This window comes from Stegastes partitus, unplaced genomic scaffold, assembly GCF_000690725.1.
Source record: "Stegastes partitus isolate 25-593 unplaced genomic scaffold, Stegastes_partitus-1.0.2 Scaffold208, whole genome shotgun sequence".
Classification (NCBI taxonomy): domain Eukaryota; kingdom Metazoa; phylum Chordata; class Actinopteri; family Pomacentridae; genus Stegastes; species Stegastes partitus.
Window position 1 is genome coordinate 449524 of NW_007577939.1, and position 22317 is coordinate 471840.

The 22317-nt window shown below is 39.2% G+C and overlaps 2 protein-coding genes across 4 annotated transcripts; one reads left to right on the forward strand and one right to left on the reverse strand.

Moving 5' to 3' along the window:
• Window positions 1–57: 57 nt before the first annotated feature.
• On the reverse strand, window positions 58–10183 carry tespa1 (thymocyte expressed, positive selection associated 1). Its single transcript, XM_008280746.1, has 12 exons — window positions 9928–10183; window positions 8755–8936; window positions 8334–8376; window positions 7310–7350; window positions 6615–6668; window positions 5024–5063; window positions 3938–3985; window positions 3649–3744; window positions 3124–3332; window positions 1781–2988; window positions 840–927; window positions 58–374 (listed from the first exon to the last, which is right to left on the reverse strand). Exons 2-12 carry the CDS (start codon window positions 8891–8893, stop codon window positions 283–285), a joined length of 2058 nt encoding a protein of 685 aa, XP_008278968.1. The 5' UTR covers window positions 8894–8936; window positions 9928–10183; the 3' UTR covers window positions 58–282.
• sp1 (sp1 transcription factor) lies at window positions 6120–22281 on the forward strand. Of its 3 annotated transcripts, XM_008280744.1 has the most exons (7): window positions 6120–6130; window positions 14049–14112; window positions 14747–14820; window positions 15876–17286; window positions 18836–18977; window positions 19680–19873; window positions 20283–22281. In XM_008280744.1, the coding sequence occupies exons 2-7, from the start codon at window positions 14106–14108 to the stop codon at window positions 20588–20590; spliced, it is 2136 nt and encodes a 711-aa protein (XP_008278966.1). In that variant the 5' UTR covers window positions 6120–6130; window positions 14049–14105; the 3' UTR covers window positions 20591–22281. The 3 variants fall into 3 exon arrangements, with proteins under 3 accessions (XP_008278966.1, XP_008278965.1, XP_008278967.1); XM_008280743.1 differs by lacking the exon at window positions 6120–6130 and having other exon boundaries at window positions 14034–14112; XM_008280745.1 differs by lacking the exon at window positions 6120–6130 and having other exon boundaries at window positions 14034–14112; window positions 19683–19873.
• The last annotated feature ends 36 nt before the right edge of the window (window positions 22282–22317 follow it).

The window sequence follows — 22317 nt, forward strand, 5'->3', positions numbered from 1 at the left end:
AGTTTACTTATTTGCAATATTCTGTGTTTACTAAAAGCACTTGTGAAAAACGCAAAGCTTCGCACTAAAACTTTTAATGTTGGAAAAAAGGCTTCTTTTTGAGTGTAGAGCCACTGACATCTTCGTATGTGAGTCTTAAAATACATTTGACAGTTTCATCTTTTGTAGCTGTTTCACTTAAGTCCTTGCTTCAATTCACTAGTTTTACAATGTTCTTCAGTGCAGAAAAAGGGTTCACAGATGAGAAATGCTGCTGTGCAAATTGTTCAAATGGGTTTTCTGTCATCTACTGTGTCTGTCTGATGAGGGACTGACTTCTTCATCTGCGTAGCCGCTGCTGTCGGACTGCATACTGTCACCCCGGACCACTTCACCTACAAAAGGTACAAACCCAGTCAGAGTTGGTCTACACACACTGTGCACTACTGCTCAAATGCAGCTGCAGTCTGATGTAAAGATAAGCATGAAGGCACATACAGAAACATACCTCAAGCCCTTGTCTAATGATAAATTAATTCTCACTTTATAAATTTAATTCCTCACAGATCCTCAGTACAAGACCTACAATGGCCCCAAACTAAAGTACTGTTTTGTGTGACGAAAAAGAATTCTCACAAAAAAACTTTGTGCTCAAAATCATACACAATTTGTTGTTACCTCACAACATGCTTTTAAATATAACCATTTTAACTAGTTGCATTCAGTTTTTGCTATTAACAAACAAATTTGCTGATCACACAAAATACCTTTCAGCATATTACAAGCAGCTATTTTGAAATTAGGTCCAACAAAAAATGTTCATGCTGAAGTTGTCAGTGAAAACATAAAACATACAGTACCTTTGTGTTGACTTTTCTTAGACAATGGTAAGGTTGACGTTCTTGTTGTGTCTGATTGTCCCAAATCTTCCTCTCCTGCACTATGCACCTACGGAGACAAAAATATGAAATATATATTTTATATACTGAACCTGTTGTAACTCTTTTATGATTAGGAATCAACATCAAGAATAATTATATATCATTAGAGCTGAACAATATATTGTTTTATCATCAAGATCCCCTTGTACACTAATATAATTACAAAGATGCACTATGATCACTTAAAGGGGTCCATCACAGTACACTACTTAAACCTTTTTATCACAGGTTGATTTATAATAGTTGTCCATTTTTTCTTTTCTAATCCATCTGAAAAATAAAATATTGTTATGTAGAATGATTAATTATTTCATAGGTTTTGCAAGCATGCCTACCTGCATGACAAATGACTGACAGCACAAAAATCTTTTAACCATAACTTATGAAATATTAGGAAGGTAAAAATTCTCTGACACTGTAGCAGTTTCATAAAAATGTTATGGTGCCACATCAGGCATTGTGTTGGCGGTGCTTCACTACTATGATGCAACTAGTTTATTTGACAATTACACTTAACACCACACTAAAGAGCTACATATGAGTCAGCAACCAAAACTAAACATCATCCACTGAGGAAAGAGTATTAGGCTGCTTGACTGTATGTAGGAATAGGATGATAAATTCTATCATCATGTTTCTTGACAGACTTTAACTTGGGTTGACGAGTCATTACTGAGTTAGCAAATCAACCTAAATGTTAGTTAAATAACAAACTCATTACAAATGAAGATATAGAGATTAAAATCTGGTGAAATCATGACTTTTTAATCATCATAATGGACGTAATATGTTATTTTTTCAGCATCATCTAGCTTTAGATTTCATACTACATATGCAGAACTGTTTTCAAACTACTGTACCTCTTCCAGCTCGAAGGAGTTAACCTGCTGAAGGTTACAGGAGACGTGGTTCAGGCCCTGATGTGTCACAGGATTCAGGTACTGTCTTTCCCCCTCATTAAATGACTCTGCACATGTCTGGACATGAGAGTGAAATGAAGCATGACAGGAATCTGGTGTGTTCAAAGAACACATAGATTCATCCTCTTCCCAGCCAGTCACAGTGATGCAATAATGAGTGTAGTTGCCATTGGGCTCCAGGACAGGAAGTGATGTGGATGTATCCCGCTGTGTGGCCTCTCCTGAAGAGGCAATGTCTTTGTATGAATCCTCATCAGGCGCACAGACGGTGGTTTGTGTATTTGGTTTGTGTGATCTAGAACATGATCTATCTGTGCTTTCTAAGTCAGAGGAGATATGAAGTACACTGTTTGGACTGTGTGTGTTTTGATGGCGGAAAGGCGCCTGGTGTACACTCTCAACTATCTGCGGACAGATTAGATCATATGTAGTCATGGCAACAGGCTCTAGTTCAGCTGTCCTCGAGTTCCTCTGAATCAAACGTGAGTCCAGCTCTGGCTGACATGAAAGCAACTGATGTTCTGTTTCCAACACAGTTCCTTCTGATTGCCGGGATGCTAGAGATGTCCTCACACTGTGAGTCATCCTGTCCAGATCTGTTTGTTTGACACTGTTGACACTGTTTTCAACAGCATCAACATTATCTGTTTGTTTATGGTCCTGCATTTTTTTGTGACAGATTTTATTTGCATTCTGATTCATGTCTGTATCAGTCTGCTGTGTTTGCGTGTCCTTCCCACTGTAACACGCTGTATCTGTGATCAGCTTAACATCCACAGCTGAATTACTCATATTGTGTTCCCCCAAATCCAGCTTCTTGGTAGCCCCAGTCTTGCCTTTCAGAACTATATCCACGACTTCGGGGAGGCTGTGTCTTTTCCTGGGAGAAGGCTGTGGAGAAGTGGAGTCTGACCCACGGGGGGAGCCTGTGTACAGGCACATCTTGTTTACTGTGTCCTTCAGTCTCTCCACCGGAGACCGCGGCTCGCTGCGAACATTGCTCCTGAATCGTTCAATCCTCTCCACAGGAGAAGAAAAAGTAAACTCTGGTGTGGCCAGTTTCTGGAGAGGAGTGCGGGACACATGGGAGTAGAGGGAATAGAAAGCGTTGGCCATTGCTGTGAGCACTTGCACTTGTCTGAAACGACCTGTGATAAGAATAATGAATGAAAAGATCTCAACCCAGAATTGTTTCACCTTATCACACATTAAGCTACATTATGCACTTTGCAAAGCTATGAAAGATAACCTGCAGCAGAGTGATTTAATAACTCCAGTCTTACTAGCAAGAGAGAGGCTGGGGTCTTCTTCTCTTATCCGCCGCAGCTGTGAGTCCAGGAAGAGGCGGAAATTGATGCCTTGAGCCTGAGAGGGAAACGTGAAGAAGCGAGGAGGGATGCGCACAGTAACCTGTGGCTCTTCACAGCCAAAACCCAGCTCATACAGAGTTTCCTCTGCATCCTCTGAACACAACTGCAGGACCTCTGATACACTAGTATAAGAAAGAGATAGAGTTCAGTATTCAAGACTGTACAGCCCTTTAAAGTTCAAAATGTTTTATAAAATTCTATACCAAGGGACCAATAATGACGAACGCAAACATAACCTAAAAAAGGATATAGGATGAAATACTATTGAATACAATGAAATGGGAACACACTATGTTATCCAGGTTAAACCAAGGCACAAAAAGACTAATATTAGGGGAAAAACAACAAGAAACTGCTGCTATGTAGGTCATTCAAAAGCAAAGAGGTTGGTCACAAGTTTTTGGACCTACTGAAAAATAAAGTCTTTAAAAGCCTGACCTCGATGTACTTCTCCAGGTGGAGGAGGAGAGGCAGCTAGATGCCATGCTGTGACCCAGGTTCAGTGATGGCAGCCATAGTCCCTGACGAGGGGTGCTTCAGACAAGACACATGAAAAATGTTACCTTATGCATATGTATATGAAAAATGCCTCACACTGGTTTTAGTTTGCATTTTAAAACATAGAAAAATAAAACTCTACAGAACAAGTCCAAAGCAGATAATTTGACATCAGAATTATTTTTTGATCTGTTCTCATTATGAGTTGAGGAGGAAGTTGACCACTGACCTGGTGGTGAGTTTGCGTTGTTGGTTGAGGGAAGGATGCCGTGCCAGGCTTCATGGTCAGCACAGAGCAAGAAAAAAAAAGAAGAAAAATAGCAACAGACTGTTAATTACTAGTTTAACTTCATATATTCTTTAAAACTAAAAAATGTCCCCATATAATGGCTAATTAATTTTACATTCAAGTGCTATTGACCTGTCACAGATGTTGGTATCAGTATACATGTTGTACAATATGAGCCGATATGAATTTTTTTCTATTTGGGAACATCCATTCGTCCATCCATTATCTATACACCGCTTAATCCTCGCTGGGGTGGTAGGGGGGCTGAAGTCTATCCCAGCCGACTTAGGGCAAAGGCAGGGGACACCCTGGACAGGTCACCAGTCACAATCACAGGGCCACACTTAGAGACAGACAACCAAGCACACTCACATTCACACCTACGGACAATTTAGAATCACCAATTAACCTCAACATGTTTTTGGACTGTGGGAGGAAGCCGGAGAACCCAGACAGAACCTTTTTAGGAACATGATGCAGAAAAATATATTTTAGGTAGATTAGAAATCATCACATAGTTCATCCAGCCGAGCGCTGTTGTTTACAAAACTCTGCCTGCAGCACATGTAGAAGAGACTGTATCGTAAGTGGGCAGCTGAGTCAAGCTGCGTTTTAATGGTAAGCTGCTTAGCAGTTTGTGAAACCCATTGCTGGACCCATAATTTTTCCTTTGCAATATAATTCTAGCATATGTATACATGTATAAAGATACATGTTCAATAGAGGATTTTTTTTACTCTTAAAGTTGGTATGGCATCAGCGCCAAAAATCCAGTATGTGTAGGGCTCCAGTTCACATGCTTCCTAGTTGAACTAAAATGTGAGAAATCGCTGTTTTGAATAAATTGTGTTCATGTAGGGTTAGTAGAAAATGGAGTTAAACATACAAAAGGCTGCTGTCACCACTATGACCAAAGCAACCTGGGTTCATATATTTGAACATTTACTAAATCAATCTAATCATTAGTAAAACAGTTTGTTTCTTGTTGTTTCACTGTTACTATCATAGATGACAGTTTCTACTCACCTCGCTTCAGATGGAATTCCTCCAGTACTTAACACAGAAGCTGAAATAAAGAAATCATTTCAGAATTTAAAAAACATATATTGATACACATCAGAATGCTGGTTTCATAGTCCATTTGCAAATCTGTGCCTCTATATATGTGTCTGTGTGTTTGTACTGGGGGAGTTACTCTGGTAAAATCTGGATTCATGTCACAGCTCTTCCAGGGACACACAGTCATGTTCACAGAGGATGTCATACAGCTGCTGAAGTATCTGTACCAGCTGGTTACTCAAGGATTAAGTCACATACCATGTTTACAAAAGATAAACTGATACCTAGGGTGTCATGTTAAGATTTTTTTTTTTTTATCACATAACACATGAGGAAAATTCCCTTCTACTCTTCCCTCACCCAGTGTATGCTTCCTGTGTATAGAGGCAGCCAGCTCACCTGAACCAGACTCTCTTTGAACAAAGAACATGTCTTACGTCACATGGATGCCTTATTTGTCAGTGGCTGGAATGTGTGAATGAAGTGTGAGTTTACTTTGTTAGATAGTTTCTGCTTTTGATAACTCCATGATTTGCTTGTTGAATGATTGAAGTGGTTAAGTTATGATTTCCAAAGTTGATTTGGACACTTTGGAGTGTATTTTAAGTTAGCTTTGTTTAAAAATCCATATAGTATAAAAAGGAGATACACTTGTATTCATAGGAAACACATCTCCCCTTAAAATTCTGTCATCCAAATAACCAAAAGTCAATGGCAGCATCTCTAACCAATTGCATGAGATGACTAGTCCTTGATGTAACATATAATTGCAAAAAAAAAAAAAGTTAGAAATTTGAAATCCATTTGTGATGCACTTTTAACACCAGTGCATATTTGGATTAATATTTTATGGTTATGTGTCCTTTCTTCCTACACCTCATTTTTAAAAAAATAATAGACCGGCCTTGGTTCATTTTTCCAAATAAACAGACCCTTAAGTTGATTATTCCTGGTGCCATATAATCTTTAGGATAACAGCAATTATCTTTAAAATCTACAATAAAGCTAAAACACTGCGATTATGCTAAAGGCCTTCTTTACCCTGCAGCTACATCCTAAGTTATTGCTTTGATTGTAAAATATATTGTAGAGAGATATATTAATTAACACATAGTTATTTTTTCTTTTAAACTGCTACCTTTTACAACATAATTTTAGACATGTTAACAAAAAAGAACTGTGTAGCATGTACTTCCCCTTCTCAAAAAGCATCCTCCTTGGCAGAGGTACAGTAATACTTCGCAACACTGGATGTTTTAGTGTCCTATTACAGTTGAAATGGACAAGTGGGTCAGTCTGTCTATGTCTTCATTATTACAAAATAAAATTTAAAAATTCATCCAATGTTTTTCGTAACAGACGCTTCCTGTTTCATTACTTTGTGTGTGTGTCTACTCATGCTGTGAGGGCACAAAGCTGAAGATTGGTTTTAGGTAAAGGACCAGGTTATGGAAACTGCAGTAAATAAATGTAAGTCAATGTAATGTTCTTTAAAGTGATGTAAACACTATGAAACTGTGTATGCATGTGTACATGTGTATATACAATGTGTGTTCACCATCAGCTCCGAGACTCAGGTCATCAGCAAAGTTGTTGGCTTGCAGCACAGACTCTGAAGAAAGGACACAGTCAAGGATTTACATATGTAAGTACGTGATGCTAATTTCATGTCCAGAATGTAAATTTAGGTCAATAACCAAACTAGGGATAAATTTGAGGTACTTGTACTTGACTGTAGTACCTACGTACAACTTAATACTTCTGCTCCACTGTCATTCAGAAGTAATTCTTGAATGTTCTACTCCTTTGACAGCTTTAACTTATTAAACATGATGTACTATCAGAGGTTGTACAACTCAAACGAATAGAAATATTTTAAATTAGGTCGACCTTAACTAACTACAACAGTAAAATGCTATTAATAATCTACTATATTTAATAGTGTAACAGGGGCCATTACTTAAGTACATAACATAACATACGAACCATTTCATTAACATTTTTAATGCAAGACTTTGACTTCACTGTGATTATGTACTTTTATTTTGTAGTAGTGCAGATTCAGTAAATTTCCTTCCAAAAGGGGTCAAAACAAACAAACTACATTTTTTGGACTCTGCACATTCAAGCTGATTTTACTATACTAAATTCAACAGTAAGTATGTTAAGTGCAAAAAATAAAAAAATCTAAATTGAGTTACAATAAACAATACATTGTCAATCTTGACAAGGTTTGTGTCAGTTCACACTCACCAAAACTCAGCTGACCGCTGCTGTCTTTGCTGGCATCTGACCTGTAAAGCAGCATTTCATACATAAATGCGCACATACCCAGTCTGTTGCATTTGCATGCTTCTACCAAATAAGCAATTGTGTTTGCATAAATGGTTTCATCTAGAGTTCGATAGCAGCCTGGTCACAGCACCAGCTTGTGAGATCTACTCAGTAATCAGCTTTCAAAAGGCTGGTATAGTCTTGTCGACTTCCTCTTGGAGAAATATTAACGTTATGGTCAACGCCTCTCAATGTGGTTATTTACATGTTGAGTTCTGAGAATGCATTTAACCACTAACTATTCTGTTTATTGTATGCTTATCTAGTGTTATGGGCCTTTCGATGCAGACATACTGTGTGGTGCACGTCTTTAAATACCACCAGTGCAGCTTCCTTTCTAATTACAGACATATGAGACATTAAATAATGCTATGTCCTTCCTCCAATCAGTTTCATAACAGAAGGAACTGTTATTTTATTCCAGTTATATAACTGGGTTACTCTACACCACAAGGACATTTTTAGAAAGTCCAAGGCTGAAGCTTTTTTGGGTTTTTTTTTTTGTTTTGTTTTATTGTTATGGTTGTTTATTTTGTGAAACAGCTTTAACACTGAAGACTAGACATGTCTGCATCTATATCTTGACAGTGACCGTTTTAAAATCATAACCTGCTGTGACATTGACCACTGGCAGATTTCCTAAGAACAAACTTTGCCAAATCAGCTAAAGATCAAGTCACATTACTCATTTAGTGATTTTAAAGTCAGCACCTATTTTTTCACAGTTAAACTGTAAAATGCATCATCTAAAACTGTTGTGAAAAACAGTATCTTGCTACATGTCTTCCTGGAACACCTGACTTCAGAGAGTTTCCACTCTACTCTCTGTTGTTTGCTAACCATTTTCCAGTGACTGACATATTGTCTTTCAGAGCCTTGAGAGTCAGCGCTCAAAATAATATCATCTCAGAACAATAACAAGCAGCAAAGCATGTTGACTCACCCACAACCGAGGAGCCAGTTCTCAATCTTTCCTGTGAAGCATCCTGTGGAAATTACACTTAGGTTCATGAGTAAATCCCATTAAATAAATATCTATATTCATGTTTGTCTTTTCTGACAAACATTCAAACAATAAATATTCACTTTAAACATTCTGTTGTAAAAAACAAAACAAAACAAATATGGAACTTCTAATTGCAGGGAAGCACTGTCATTTCTCTATTATATGTGCCACTATTGTGTGAAGTTGCAATGACAGAAATGACCGGTGCTAATAAACAAGGAACAAAATATCCCACTTCCTTGAAAATCATTACTGAGTCATAGGTGTCTCCAAGCTCAGTGAATTCTTTGTTACATAACTTGTACATAATGTACAGATGTGTGATAGAAATCTCCCAAAGCCCTGAATTTGCACTCACCATCAGAAAAGACGTCGTCGTCCGCTATAGAGGCTGACTGGAAGTTGCACAGCGGCCCGTCAGGTTCCTCCAGAGTGGGCCACTGTCGGCTGCTGTTGATCCAGGCTCGCCGCCTCACTGTGGAGGACGAGCTCTCCATGGCCTCAGTTCACAGACGGCCAGGGAACATGGTGGGGTCGAAGCTGTTGAAGCACAAGGACACAGTCAGGGGGAGGGAAATCCTGACAATCCAGTTTAAAATTCCCATTGATGTTTGCTTTCAAAGGCTGAAACCGCAAATATTTTTTACATTATATTATGTTTTCTGCCACTATCATTTATTATTAAAGTTGAACTTTTATTACCAAACATAACTGACAGGATGCAACAACTGAACTCTCTGGCAAGTTAAGAGAAACGTTTGAAACGGTAGACGAGAAAGACATTAATTCTGCGTGACTTGTCAGCCACAACTACTATAGTATCGCAGTCTCTTCATTTGTGCTTTTAAATTGATATTTATTCTGTCTAGAAATGCTACTAATAATGTGAGCGCCACTGGACATGAGCACATATGTGTGGATGCTGCATGAAAACATAAATACAAAGCTGGTATTAGACAAATATCAGTATACCTATAATATAAATTAAACTATACAATGAGCACAATGATAATGCATCAAGCTGAGGTTGAAGGTCAAGTCAACAGCTAAAATAAACTTTTTTTTTTCAGGATAAGAGTAAACTTGACAAAATGATAAACCATGAAGTGAGCATAAATGACAGAAAACAATATCTGTATGTTCAAATAAAGTGCATGCATCAGACTGAGCAGATCAAATAACACACACACAGATAGCAGCTTTAGAAAATGATGTGAGGTACAGTACAGTAAAAAGATCAATGCTTCACCGTTTCATTAATGCCAAATAACTTTGACATGAGCCCCATCATAGTGTAGATGCAACACTGTCATATAGAGATGAGAGATTTGTAGTTTTTACTGATTACAGAAGTCCACCATTGTAGGACATAAATAACAACCACATAAAAATATGAATAATACTTTCTTCACTCTCCTCTAAAAGTGTCCACCGGTTGTGTTTATAACTAAATCAATCAGACGTGTTCAGAGTTTCTTTTTCTAAATTCTATTTAAAGCAAACAATCCTGACAAACGAAGAGCAGCTTTACCTTCATCGACGCAGGTTTCAGTTGTGTGACAGCGGCGCTCTTTCTCTCGTTTCCTGTTGAGGCAGGTTAAAATATCTCGAACTTCATCTGCAGCTTCAGCAAACTGTCAAACTGTATCCAGCCTGCCCCGGGTTATCAACGACCAGGACGCGATTACGGCTTTTTCTGCTGATTTCCTCTAAAAGAAAAAAAGAAAAAAAGTTTCAGTCGTAGGCTGCGAATCTGCGCGGATCATCGCAGGTTAGAGAAGCTTGTAGGAAGTGACTTTGCATCTCATCTGAAATACAAAAAGTTTTACCAGCGTGGGAAGCAGCTGCGACACATCCTGCAGAACACACCAGCGAACAGGTTTCTGGAAATGTCAGAGGCAAAGGCTTGACAGCAGCTGCAGCACAAACCATCAGTCATTTGCAAGATAGGAAAAGCATCTTTGATAGCAAGTTTATTTTTTTTATTTCATTTTTTTTTTTTACATTTACAGCCATGCAATACCACAGTAGGCTATCATTTTGATTCAGAGGCATTCAATATGAAAATCCACTCTGATAAGGACAGCTGAGAATCAATTAGTGGTACTTTATAAGGCTACATTATATGATGAATCACTCTTATATGAGTGTTTGTGAGCTGTGAAGCTTTAATGACACTGAATAGTCGACTTCATTTTACTTTTATAGACCTAAATTACACTTTTGTTTGTGCACTGTAGAACATCATAAAGGAAATTAGTTTCATCCACGCATATTTTCCAGTTTACCCAAGATAAAGAGGTGAATTCCTAGTTAATTGAAAATCTCGCTGTAACCAGGAGCAGCCTCACAGGTTGTTTATACTGACTCTGGAAGCTGTAAGTTCTCTATGTTAAATAACTATAAAGTCTTAAAACTCAGAATATGTCAAATGTAGAGTAAATCCGTCTGTAACCTTTGTCTATATGACTGGGTGATTCAACTCATGGTCGTGTCTGTTTTGTCAGTTCAGTTGATTTAACTTTAAACTAAATATTCAACTGAAGTACAGTAAACTCACCTTTTAAAGACAGTGGGGGAATTTAAATTCCAAAGCTGAATTAACTTAAAATGCCTTACAGGGGCTCTAGCCACACATTTGTTGCTTTCCTTGAGCCCATCATGAATACTCCAATAAACCCCTGCGTTTGACCTCTGACCTTCTGTATTGCAGTTATAGAAGGGAATTGGAACCAGCATTCATTTATTTGCAATTAGTGAATGGTTGTAAATAAACATTCACTGTGGGGGAATGCTTTATTTGTTACTAACTTCTGCCGATTTGAAAGGACTATTCTAAATTAATAACGTGAGGATTTTATGTTTTTCATTGTTTACATAATCGACAGCCAGGAGCGGTTCTACACAGGGGCCTACAGGGGCCAGTGCCCCTGTTCAAATGTCGCTGGCCCCTGTGCTGGCCCCTCTGACTGAGTAATAAACTGATCACTTCATAACGATGACATGCACTAGCGTCGAAATCGAAACTAATGTGGCTCTATACGATGAATCAGAGTGACACACCCAAACTGTACTCCGGTGCTGTCTACTGGACATATAGGGACTCCCGGTTAATGTGCAATTGGAACATCAGCGTACTTGATGATGATACTTCCTCCGCGAGGACAGCACATGATGCAGGACTGTTTCATAGGACCAGGGGTGAGTAAAGTAAACAACAGCATCCACCCCTGCTAAGTATGGATGGTTAACATTACTTGTTAAATGAGTTGTATGTGTAACAGGTTGAGTGGTGCAGCAGTGGTTGTGGGTTCAATATATGTGTATTATTGTATTAGTAATATATAACATACGTTATATATTTTATTGTTATTATATTTATTGTTATATTTACACAAAGTTACACCTCGCAGTTGTTGTGTGGAACTCTTGCTGGAGGCTCCCTGTTATGTTACACATTTCAGTACTGGCTCCGATAACCTCATTGTTTCACTTGATGTATTTTTTGTAAAAAACACAAAAACAAAAAACAAACAAACAAAAAACACAAAAAAAAACATTTGTTTAATCTTATCATGAAGTAAATAAAAGTTTTTAGTGCTTGAATATCATTGTCGTTGTTTTTTAATGTGCCCCTGTGATTAAACACTGGCCCCACCAGTAAAATATGTCTAGAACCGCCACTGCTTTCACAACTTGCCAACTCAATAGTCATTCTCATTCATGGCAGTTTATTTACTAAGGGTTAAAAAGTGGCACCAACATTTTAATGCAACATATGCAAAAGTTTTAAATAAAGCATGAGGAAATACTTTGATGGATGTATTTGTAGGCGATGGGCTTCATGGCTTAAGCACACCCAAGGAATTTTGTGGAGCAGCCTAAAGGAAAGGAATTACATTAACACAGGTACTGATTTGCATAGGTATTTCTGTGCTGTGCAGGAGAGCAGCACGTTTGATTTAATTGCATTTATTTGAGTTTAAGTAAAGGCTAAAATGTACAAAACCTTTTGTGAGCTCATAAACATAAGCATGAATGTATTTGTGACAAATAAATGCTGCTTTTTAAAACTATGATGGATTAAGCTTTTAATCAGTATGCAAAAAGCAAATAAAAAACTGCTAAAACTGACTTCCCCTCAACACAATAAGAACAAAATGCACGTTGGATACCAAGTCATTATTACCAATTAATGCAGTGAAATGTAAATTGTAGCATCGACAGGGCCAGTCTGTTGCATGGTGGGTACTTATGACATTTTCTTTATTGGAGCATCGTTACATTGTTAAATTCATACTTTTACCCAAGCAAATGATTTTAAAAACTTCTGCTGGATAAAGTTAGATCATGGTATAGAAGGAGGCAGGTGCTATTATAAAGTGATACGCTGTCTTGTGGAGGTGTAGTGAATAAATAGAGATAAAAATCCCTATTTCTCTGACTACCTGCAGAAACATCAGTGTCTGGGTTCAGTCAGAGCTGGGTGGGCGCAGGCCTGGCTAAGGGACGGACTCCACCCTCTGTCCTGTTTACATGGGCACATGTGCAGCTTTACTGACAGCCCCCTCACAAATCCCTATAATAAAAGCCCTCCCACAAACGAGCCATTTTCTCCTCCCAGCGCGGTTGCAGCCAGTGTGTGAGTGTGATGGGGAATCTTCTCCTCCACCCGGGCTGACTCCTCCCGCCTCCTTGCTGTTTCCCGACCCACAGGGCGCCACCAGGGAGTGGCCAGTGGCCACGGAGGCAAGACTTAAAACACCCAGTCCGCCTTCCAGCTTATCCACCTCCGTGTTTAAAGTTAGAGATGAGCTTTATCAGCGCTACTCTGTTGAATGATGAGCCAATATTCCAGAAGGATAAAAGAGAATTATCGATATTTACGTCTGTTTGTTTACTCATTCAGCCTTCAAAGCGGAAAACAGATAACCCAACGTCAATCATACTCAGAGGTACAACCTACCTTGCTTGGTCCCGCCTCTTTCTCCGCCTTTGGTCCAATTACATTGGCTGGCTGATACTCGCTGATAGAAACAACCTTTTCTATTGGAGAAAAGCAGCAATCCTCCACAAGTAGCTCTCACAGGGGTGCGCTTCTTTTAAGTGATGAGGTACTGCGATAGTACAGTCACCACGTTCAAATGACATTTAAATGAAGAATTTCTAACGTGACGAAACGCCCCGCACGTCCAAACTATTAATGTGATGTTTGGACATGTAGTTATCTAGTGTGTTAGCACATTACTTTGAGACTCTAATGTCACTCTACCCAATAGTTAGGGATGTTAAGTTTGTCCAGCTAGTTATTAAATGTAAATTGAATGAAAACAATTTAATCAAATTGAAGTTTATATATATATGTGTGTGACAGATAAAATATCAACACTGTAAAACAAGTTGAATTGCTTTAGAGTCATAAGAGTTATAATCGCTTGTGAGGACTGTGAGATGCGGATGAAACAAGGCAAACGCAAGCCTTGAGTTAACAAGAATTTTCATAACTTAAGTGTAAACGTTTGAAATTAAATAATGTAAAAACTATTTCTTAGTTTTTGTTCTCCGCCAAACCGGCAGGACGCGGAGGTTCTTAAATTCAACGCACCCGCCTTTCTTCTTCAAATGGGAGGGGGGCGTCAAGTTTGTGTGAAGTTGTGAAAAGTTGTCAACCCGAAAAAAGAGCAGAGAAACTCCTCCCGTCTTCAAATTATGAGCAGTAAGTGAACTTTTTAAACTCGGTGGCATGTTGTGAACGAAGCATTAACTTTGCAGTAAGAAGTAAAGTCAAAGTACATTGTTTTAAATGTGTTCCCCGCTGTAAATACGATACTGTATTGTTATGTGGCTACCAGCAGTTTAAAAGTGACCAACTAACGTTACTTAGCCGCTAATTGCTGGTACTTGGCTAACAACATTTAGCCAACTAAGTAAAGGAAGCTAACTGGTTAACAGCAACTTTAATTATGTTCCTAATTAACATTTGCTGCTTACTTGATAATTTAACTTTACTGGATTCCTCGCTAACTGGTTATATTTACTAGAGCAACTGAAGCCATTTCGGTCACTTTAGCTAACACTTAGCGATTTTCCAACACAACTTGTTGTGGTGAGTTCATGTTAGCTTAGCTTGTAGGCTAGCTGGCCCTGGTGGCATGGATTTCCTTTATTTTCTCGTCTGAACTGCCTCACAATAACTACAGAAACATGTAGAGTTTAGTTATTTTAGTGGAGTCGACCGTGTATATACTGTTTTACCCTACTATTGTGAAAAGCCATGTTAACACAGTGTGGTAGTTTGCTGGTTTAAAACTACTTGAGGAGAAGTGATCTTACAAACTCTTCTTCCGCAGATCAGCAGCAGGGCGAAATGGCCGCTGTGGAGAGCGGTGGAGGCTTCAGTCAAAAGCGAAACACAAATTCACAAGTAGGTTAACTGGTCATTTAACTCGCGCTTTTTCAAAGTGACATGATTGTAAGCAGGAAAATATTAACTGTGCTCTCCCGCTCATACACAATGAACATGAGATGTATTTCCTATTTGTGTTATTGCTTCTGAGATACGTTTGTGTCGGAACCTGTGCGGGTTGTTGATTTTCTCCCCAGAGCACATGTCACTGGGGTGGGGAATGGGCAGGTAAATTTCGCCCACACGGGGTGTTCCCGTCAAACCCCGGCACTTCATGAGCATTTTGCTCGGCCCATTTGGCTGGCCTTGGAGGGGGTGGCTAGAGGAGTGTGTCAGTTTATAGGGCAAAATAAAGTGTGGGAGGGAGATGGGTGGGTTTGGGGGGAGGGGAAGCCGAGCCCGCCGCTGCTCTGGAAAAATGTGATCCCTCCCATACTTTCCCAACCCCCAGGACTTCTCTCTGAAGCCCACTCCCAGTGAAGTGCTAGACAGCGACTTGGTTGACCAAAAAAAGTGTATTTATTGTTCGAATTTGAGTTTTTGGCAGTGTTGCAGTATAACATATTTATATGGGTCTTCTCAGAGCTGCACATTTTGTGAAATTAAATTCCAAACTCAATCACATGATTTCTACTTTATAATATATATTCTATCAGATTCTAGATGTTTATACTTAAATGCCCTTTAGTCTTTTTCAGTCTAGGCCTCTCAACGATGATGAGCATTTCTTTTTTCTTTTTTTTTTTTTAATCATCTCCTGGTCTTATATGATCCATTTTTAGCTATGGTTGTTTTACTGTAACTCCTGTAATTGCTGCTGTGATCCTTTTACCATTTAGGTTACTTTTTAAATAATCTCACACTAACCTTTCCCGGTATCGGCAGTTTTTCTTGTAAAGCACTTTGTAATTTTGCGTGTAGAAATGCTGACATGTTCTTCCTTTGTGAATGTAAAATACAATTGTAAATTTTTGCATCTGTTGCTATTTTTTGTAGCTATACTATGTAAGACAGTAAGATATATATTTTTAGTTGTGACATTCCATTTAATCTCTTTGTACATTTTTTTCTAGGAATCACAGCAACCATCTCCTCTTGCCTTGTTGGCTGCCACATGCAGTCGAATTGACACCCCAGGAGAGAGTGATTCCCCTGCAGACCAGCAACAGCAAAACCAGCAGCATCAGCTGGACCTAAACCAGAGTGTTTTCACCTCCAGTGCCAACGGCTGGCAGGTTATCCCTCTCAGCGTTCAAGCATCCTCAGGGTCTAACACTGTCACCACCGATTCCTCAGGGGTGATGACAGGAGGAGACACCGGCAAGAGCAGACAGGTGCTGTCACCATCAGCAGCTGCTGCAAGCTCTCAGGGTCAGCAGCAGCAGCCACAGCAATATGTACTAGCTCAAGCTCCATCAGTACAGGGTCAACAGGTGCTTACCACCATATCAGGCATGATGCCCAACATTCAATACCAGGTTATTCCCCAGTTTCAGACAGTAGATGGCCAGCCATTGCACTTCGCACATGCTCAGCAGGAGTCAGCTGTACCTGCTGCCGCAGGACCAGGGCAGCAGTTTCAGATAGTGTCCTCTCCTAATGGCCAGCAGATCATAGCTGCAACCAACAGAGCTGGTGCAGCAGGAAACATCATAACCATGCCCAGTCTCCTTCAGGGAGCCATCCCCATACAAAATATAAGCTTAGGCAACAGTGTGTTACAAAACCAGCCTCAGTTTGTGGCAAATATGCCCGTCTCTATAAATGGAAACATCACTTTGTTGCCTGTCAGTGCCGGTGGTACAGGTGGAGATGCAAATGGTGGAGGAGATGCCGGGGGAAACCAACTCATACAGCAACAGCAGTCGCAACAGCCAGTGTCTTCCAATAGTGCGGCAGGTTACATGACAAGTGCATCCACTGTTACTACACAGACCTCCTCTTATGGAATTACTCAAACACATAACAGCAATGGAGCAGTGACAGGAACGTTCCAGCAGAGCACAGCATCTTCCTTGGGTGTCCCAATACAGCCAGACAACAGAGACGGGCAGCAGCCACAGCAAATCCTGATACAGCCTCAGCAGGTTATCCAAGGTGGAACACCACTCCAAACCATCCAGGCCGGTACTGTTGCGACTGCAGGCGGTCAAGTATTTGCGGCTCCAACACTTAGCCAGGAAGGGCTCCAAAATCTTCAAATTATGCCAAACACGGGGCCCATCTTCCTGCGCACTGTGGGTCCCAATGGCCAGGTGAGCTGGCAGACCATTCAGATCCAGAGTCCGACAGGAGCACAGATAACACTGGCTCCAGTGCAGTCTCTCCCGCAACTTGGCCAGACTCAGGGGGCTGCTGCTGGAGGAGTATCTGTCAACACTGTGCAGATCCCTGGCATCCAGACCATAAATCTAAACTCCCTTGGAAGCTCTGGCCTGCAGATGCATCAGCTACAAGGGGTTCCCATCACCATCACCAGTCCAGGTCAGTCAGTCCCCTCCTTTTTAGCAATAATATTCAGTGTAAAAAATGTATACATAATGTTAAGCTATTGTATTTTACATTGTATTAAACCAGTTGGTGTGTTTCAAACATTTTAAGCGGTTAGTGAAAACACAGTGACCTTATTTGTACTGAATGATTTATGTTGTGGGGCTTTATTTGCAATCATTACTTTTTAGAAATGTTCACAGATTTTGATTTTGATCAAAATAACAGACAGTAAACGTAACCTTTAATTGTGTTTATTCTTTTAAAAAAAAATAAAAAATTTTAACCTATTTTAGGCAAGCTAGATGACCAAAAAGTAAAGATCAGCTGTTGCAGTCTGTAGTATTTGTAAAGTAGTAGACTAACTGGCAGTTGGGTTGAGTAAATATTTAGTAGTGTAAAAATTTGGTTTAGCTGTTGTTTCCTCCTCCCCCTGTATTTTTGCTCTGAAATGTAAAGTATCTTGTATCTCTGGATTTGATCTCTTTTTGCTTCAGTGTGTCTGAAGTGCACTATACTGGTTCAACCAGTTTAGCTGGCCCAGTGTTTCCCCGAGCTCTTTACTGCACTGCATGCATTTGTGTTCATGCTTAGTTTTTTCTTTTCTTGGTGATTCTGCATCCCTTAGGATGATGTTCACATTACACTGTAGTTGTGGCTAGGCCACAACGTCTGTTATAGCAGGGGTGTAACTTCGCCCCTCCCACCATATAGAGAGGCCTTTATCTTGTCTAAACCCTTTTTTAGTTGTGTCAGTGGCAGTCCCTCCATGTACATCTACATGCTTGCTAGTCTACATTTTGTCAAATACAAACATTTGTGAGGACTCTGAGTCTGTTAACTGCATTATTAAACCATGTACTTCTCATTAGCTGTGTATGTAGCAGACTTTGGTTTGACTTTAGCAACACTGAACAGCTCATTTTTGTACACGTCAGTGTCAGTGATTTGAAAGAAAAATCTTCCACAAGCATAGTGAAAAACCCAGAGGGCACTGGGTAACCAGCATTTGTCTCTGTATTTATGCATTATTTAAAATGTTACTCTTGTGCAAATAGCACATTTCATTTGTACTTAAACTACAATTTTTTCTGAATACCCTGGGATGAGTATTATTTGACCCTTAAATGCACTTAAATTAAAAGTATCAGAAATAAATAGGTGCGATTCTTATTTCTTTGTGTCTTTGGAAATGATTTAAATTAGATCAGAAATTATAGATATCTCAGTTGCATGTAACATATAGTTGAGGTCAGAAAACATTTCTAGCATACAATAATGTAACTGGTTAACCCTTTGGGTGCAGCTGCTGTTAAGGAAAGCACTAATTAAGGACGATTTAACCATCTGAATGTTGTTGAATGAAGTTTCAACAGGTTCTTAAATAAAAGAAAATTGCCAACACTGTGAGGAATGGAATAGAAAATTAAGTGGCTGTAGTTTGTCCTTAACTTGTTAAATGAAATGTGTTAAACCAAAAAGATCAATCAAATCACTGTGTACAGTATCTTACACTTGAGTATTTCCTTTTCCTTCACTACAGGTGAGCAGGCGTTGCAGACAGGTGGAGAAAGTTTGGATGATAGTGCAGCTATGGATGATGAAGATGTAAGCCCACAACCTCAAGGGCGACGTAACCGCAGAGAAGCCTGTACCTGCCCCTTCTGCAAGGACGGAGAGGGACGGTATGTCGCTTAACTCTATTATTTCTGCCTTTTGGCCAAATGTTATATGCTTTATAACAAAATGCATTATTTTTATCGTCATAATCTTTTTAAGAATATGTTGTCTGAAATAAGTTTTACTGGTTATATTTACAATACAGTCATTCTGATAGTGTTATGATGAACATTATTTAAAGCTCATCGTGAGTTCTTAGTAAAATAAAGATCCTTAGTCTTGAGAGGCTTGTGTTTAATGGTCACGAAACAGAATTCAATGCTTTATTAAAGCCGCTGTCCAAAGTTACAAAAATTAAATCCAAGTTCCACTGAACTGAATTTTTTTAAAGAGAATTTCAGTGGAAGTGAGATTGTGTATACAAGTACTATTAATTCCAACAGCTGGATAAAAACAATAAATATATTCCGTGTCATTTCTATGAGAACCTGTGCCCCAACATACTCACAATACACATAAAACAAACGGTTGGTCAGAAATGAATTTACTTAAATCACAGGTTGTGTGTGTTTTATTTTACTCGGAGGCAAAACTTTGATACAGAGAAAAAAAAACTGATTGAACAATTGCGCCTCCTAGTGTTGAAATTACATTTCTACATCGCTCTCTTTGCTCTTCTATTTGTTTCAAAGGCTTTTACACTTGAATTTTCATCTCCCACTAATACCACTTTCTTTCACACTCTGGTGTGTTGTTTTTACATCAAGCAGTGACCCAACTAAAAAGAAACAGCACATCTGTCACATTTCTGGTTGTGGGAAGATTTATGGCAAGACATCCCACTTGAGGGCCCACCTTCGCTGGCACACAGGAGAACGCCCCTTTGTCTGCAGCTGGTCTTTCTGTGGGAAACGATTCACCCGTTCAGATGAGCTTCAGCGCCATAAGAGAACACACACAGGTACAAATGACAATTTTGTTTAGTAACAAAAGACATCTTAAATTCATACAGCTACTTTAGTTTGCGGTTCCTGGTGTTGTGCATACTAGCCTATGGTCATGTCTTTGCTGGGATGTAAGTTCATTAGTAACACCACTGTCCTGACTATTACAAGTCATAATGTCTGCTGTGGAATAGTGTCGGTTCAGCCAACACTGACTGTTATCACGTTGCTTAGCCCCCCTTTCGGGTTTGATTCATCTCATCTTAAAGTCTAAATTTTCTTTTTCTTTTTTTTTATTTACTGTGATACAGTGCATTAAGTCTTTATAACTGGTTGATTTTACCTTTGTAGCCAGTGGTCTGTCATGGTCTAAGGAAATACCAGATTCAACTGTTTTACTTTATTTGCTTTCTTCCCACATTTCAGGTGAGAAGCGGTTTATGTGCCCAGAGTGCCCTAAACGCTTCATGCGCAGCGATCACCTCTCAAAGCACGTCAAGACCCATTTGAACAAGAAAGTAGCAACTGTCACCACCAGCAGCACCACAATCACAACTGATACTGCTTCCCCTGCAGCAGGAACAGAAGCCGGCACTGGAGCAGTTTTGGCCAGTGACCAGCACACCATTGTCACCATGGAAACCTTATCTGCAGAGAGCATAGCTCGATTAGCCAGCAGTGGTATCAACATGATGCAGGTGGACCTTCACCAAATCAATGGCAACAGTTACTAAAAATGGTGGAGGAAAATGGCGTTGGTGGATATTGTATTTGGACATTCGGGGTTAAAAAGGGCACGTTACTGCAAACGCACAACTTCTCAAAGGCTTCCAATGAGAGGTGGTCACAGATGCAACACAACAGACACTATTGAATTTGAGAACTGAGGCTGGAATATGATCTACATCACGTATTTAGATACCTGTGGCATTTTAGGTTTAGGGGTGGGTGAGTTGGATTAAAATGTTTAACTCGAGAAGTCATCATAAAATCTTATTTTCTCTGAATAGAAATGGCACTACATTTGTCCCACATACAGATCCAATGTTACTTGATAGTAGGAGTGCAATAAAACACAGATCAGCACACTTCCTGCTGAATTTGTAGCTCATAATATTCTCCATACAAGCTTCTTTAGTGAAGAGATGGCACTGTTAAGTCAGGCTATTGCCCTCATTTCTGCGCTTTGCCACTTGCCCCTCTTCATTTCAGGCGTGTCCTGCCCCATCAGACTGGGCTGCTGTATCATCCCTGCCCTTCAGGCAAACTGTCCCACATCAGCTCAAAATGCTAAATTCCCCATTAAAAACTGAGCAACAGATATTAAATTCTCAAATTGCTGTGGTTGCAGTGTTTTGAGAGCTGGATATGTTCACAAACTAATAATCCCAGTACCTTTGATTATGCAAAATTATTTGGGGTAGTCAGTTGCCACAATACAGCTGGTAGCAACCGGTCAGAGCTACAAGTACTAATCAGTGTGAGGATATGTGTCTCAGGGCACTGAAAACCTGAGAATAACTCTTTAACCTCTTATCTAAGTACACACATTCAAGCCATCATGCTTTGATATCTTTATCATCGCAAAGCATTTTGATTTTTTTATGTATATATATATATAAATATATATATTTTTGGTAAAGGCTACAGAAATTCTTAGCATAGGCAGGATCATCTTACATGATTGCAAGAGATTGCCTTTCAGTTGTCTGAACCTCTTGTGCACAATCAATCTTAATCTTGTTACTTTTATATATATATATATATATGTAGATTAAATGTGTAAACTTAAGAGCTTCTCTGTCATAGAATAATGTATTGTCTACAGTCCAGATCTTCCATGTACTTTTTCTGTGGTATACTTATCTTCTGAGACTTTGCCTTGCAGTCACATCCATTTGTTTAAAACTATTTTTGTTAAGTCCTATCTGGTCGCAGTGAAGTATTTGGTAATAATGTCCAGACAGCATAAATATGTAAGCTCAAAACCAAAGGTTCATACTCACTTTACAAACAAAAGTAGGAAACTTTTCTTTGGTCCACAAACTTTCTAATAATTTGTACTATTGTAATGCATATGCTAAAGTTATAACTGGAAAAGATCCAGCTTGAGGCAAACCTTGGATACACTTCCTTTTGTTGTCCAAATAAATAAGTTGCAAACTGTAATGTTTTTCTGGAAAGATGTGCTTCCCATCACTGTTGAAATGTTTGTTTGTTTTTGCTTCATAACTCCTTTGAGAAACAACATTGTAACATGTAATCTGTTTAATGTTTAAAAACTCTATAGACTAAGTTCATTGGACAGCAAGTGCTCTTATTTTTTTTTTTTTTGCCCCGTTTTAAATAAGGGATTTTATATTGTGTATACGAACTACTGCGAATGCCAACAGCTGGATTAAAATAATAAAGATATTCTGTTTCATTTCTTTGAGAACCTGTGCCCCAACACACTCACAAT